The 1,105-nt window shown below is 36.4% G+C and overlaps 1 protein-coding gene across 1 annotated transcript in view; it reads right to left on the bottom strand.

Moving 5' to 3' along the window:
• TTLL7 (tubulin tyrosine ligase like 7) overlaps nucleotides 1-1,105 on the bottom strand; it is a 175,796-nt gene that overhangs the window by 97,098 nt on the left and 77,593 nt on the right. Inside the window, exon 8 of the mRNA XM_045292051.1 lies at nucleotides 5-135. Within this exon, the coding sequence (XP_045147986.1) occupies nucleotides 5-135 (131 nt within the window). The remainder of the gene's footprint in view (nucleotides 1-4; nucleotides 136-1,105) is intronic.

Raw genomic sequence — 1,105 nt, 5'->3', positions numbered from 1 at the left:
TCACACGATGTTACCAAAATGTAAATTCGCAAATCAAACTTGTAACCTTCCATTAAAAAAGGCTTTTCAATGTATTCTTGGACAATCAAATGATCCTGAGATGGAAGTTTGTCACCATTTCTTATCAAAGAAATCCTAAATATAATGAAAAGAATTTTAAAAGTTAATATAGTATGAAGCCAAAATGTCTAAATACAAACTCCTGCATACATGCATGCACACATGCCTTCAAGAGAAAAACGGCAAGGGTGGAGAAGTCCAACGAGTCTCTTCCTGCACAAAAGCAACAAATAAACTGAGAATCCTTTTTTTTCCCCCCTAGAATTCTGGAAAATAATTAAAAGCTTATAACAATCAGAGCGTGCTTAATAAAAACAATAAACAATTGAATCTGCATTTAAAAAGCTATGTGGCATTTCAATGTACCCCCATCCCATTCCTCCCTCTGAAGCTAGCATAGATAACAAAACTAGAGGTGGTGCAATGGACATTATCCTGTGCTTCTGCGTTTTGACCTGTCTTGGAGCTCCCTGAGACCCTTAAGGGCTTGTTTGTATCTTCCCTACCTTCGGACACACCTAGTGCTAAAAAAATACTCAAAGAAAAATGGTTGGAAATATTTAAAGTTAAATTTATTAGCCATCATTTCTGTGGACAATGAATAATAACTGGGACAAATGGGACAAATTAAAAAGACGAGAGGCTAAAGAATAAGCTTATAGAAGGGATCATGGCTTTAAATAGCTTTGACATATTTCTTGAAGGAGAGACACATGCCCAGAGATGGATACATTATCTAAATCTTGAGAAGGCCTAACACTCTCACCTCTCAATTATCTTTAGGCTCCACTCAAGCAGGGAATACGGCTAAGAAAGAGTCAGACACTGGCTATCTGGATATACAAGACATGCCTCAACATACATACACATACACAGAATCCACCAACAATGACTAGAAAATTCTCTCTCCTACCACTAGCACATGATTATTATAACAGATTTTGGTGAACACTCACAAGAAAAAATACAGACTTTATAAAGTTGGTTGAAAAAAATCATTAAACAAGTAATCGCCTACAACAAGCATCACCAACAAGCTCTGAGA

The sequence above is a fragment of the Echinops telfairi genome, unplaced genomic scaffold (genome assembly GCF_000313985.2).
Source record: "Echinops telfairi isolate 266 unplaced genomic scaffold, ASM31398v2 ScPeMD7_443;HRSCAF=831, whole genome shotgun sequence".
Lineage (NCBI taxonomy): Eukaryota > Metazoa > Chordata > Mammalia > Afrosoricida > Tenrecidae > Echinops > Echinops telfairi.
This window is presented reverse-complemented; position numbering and strand designations above follow the sequence as displayed.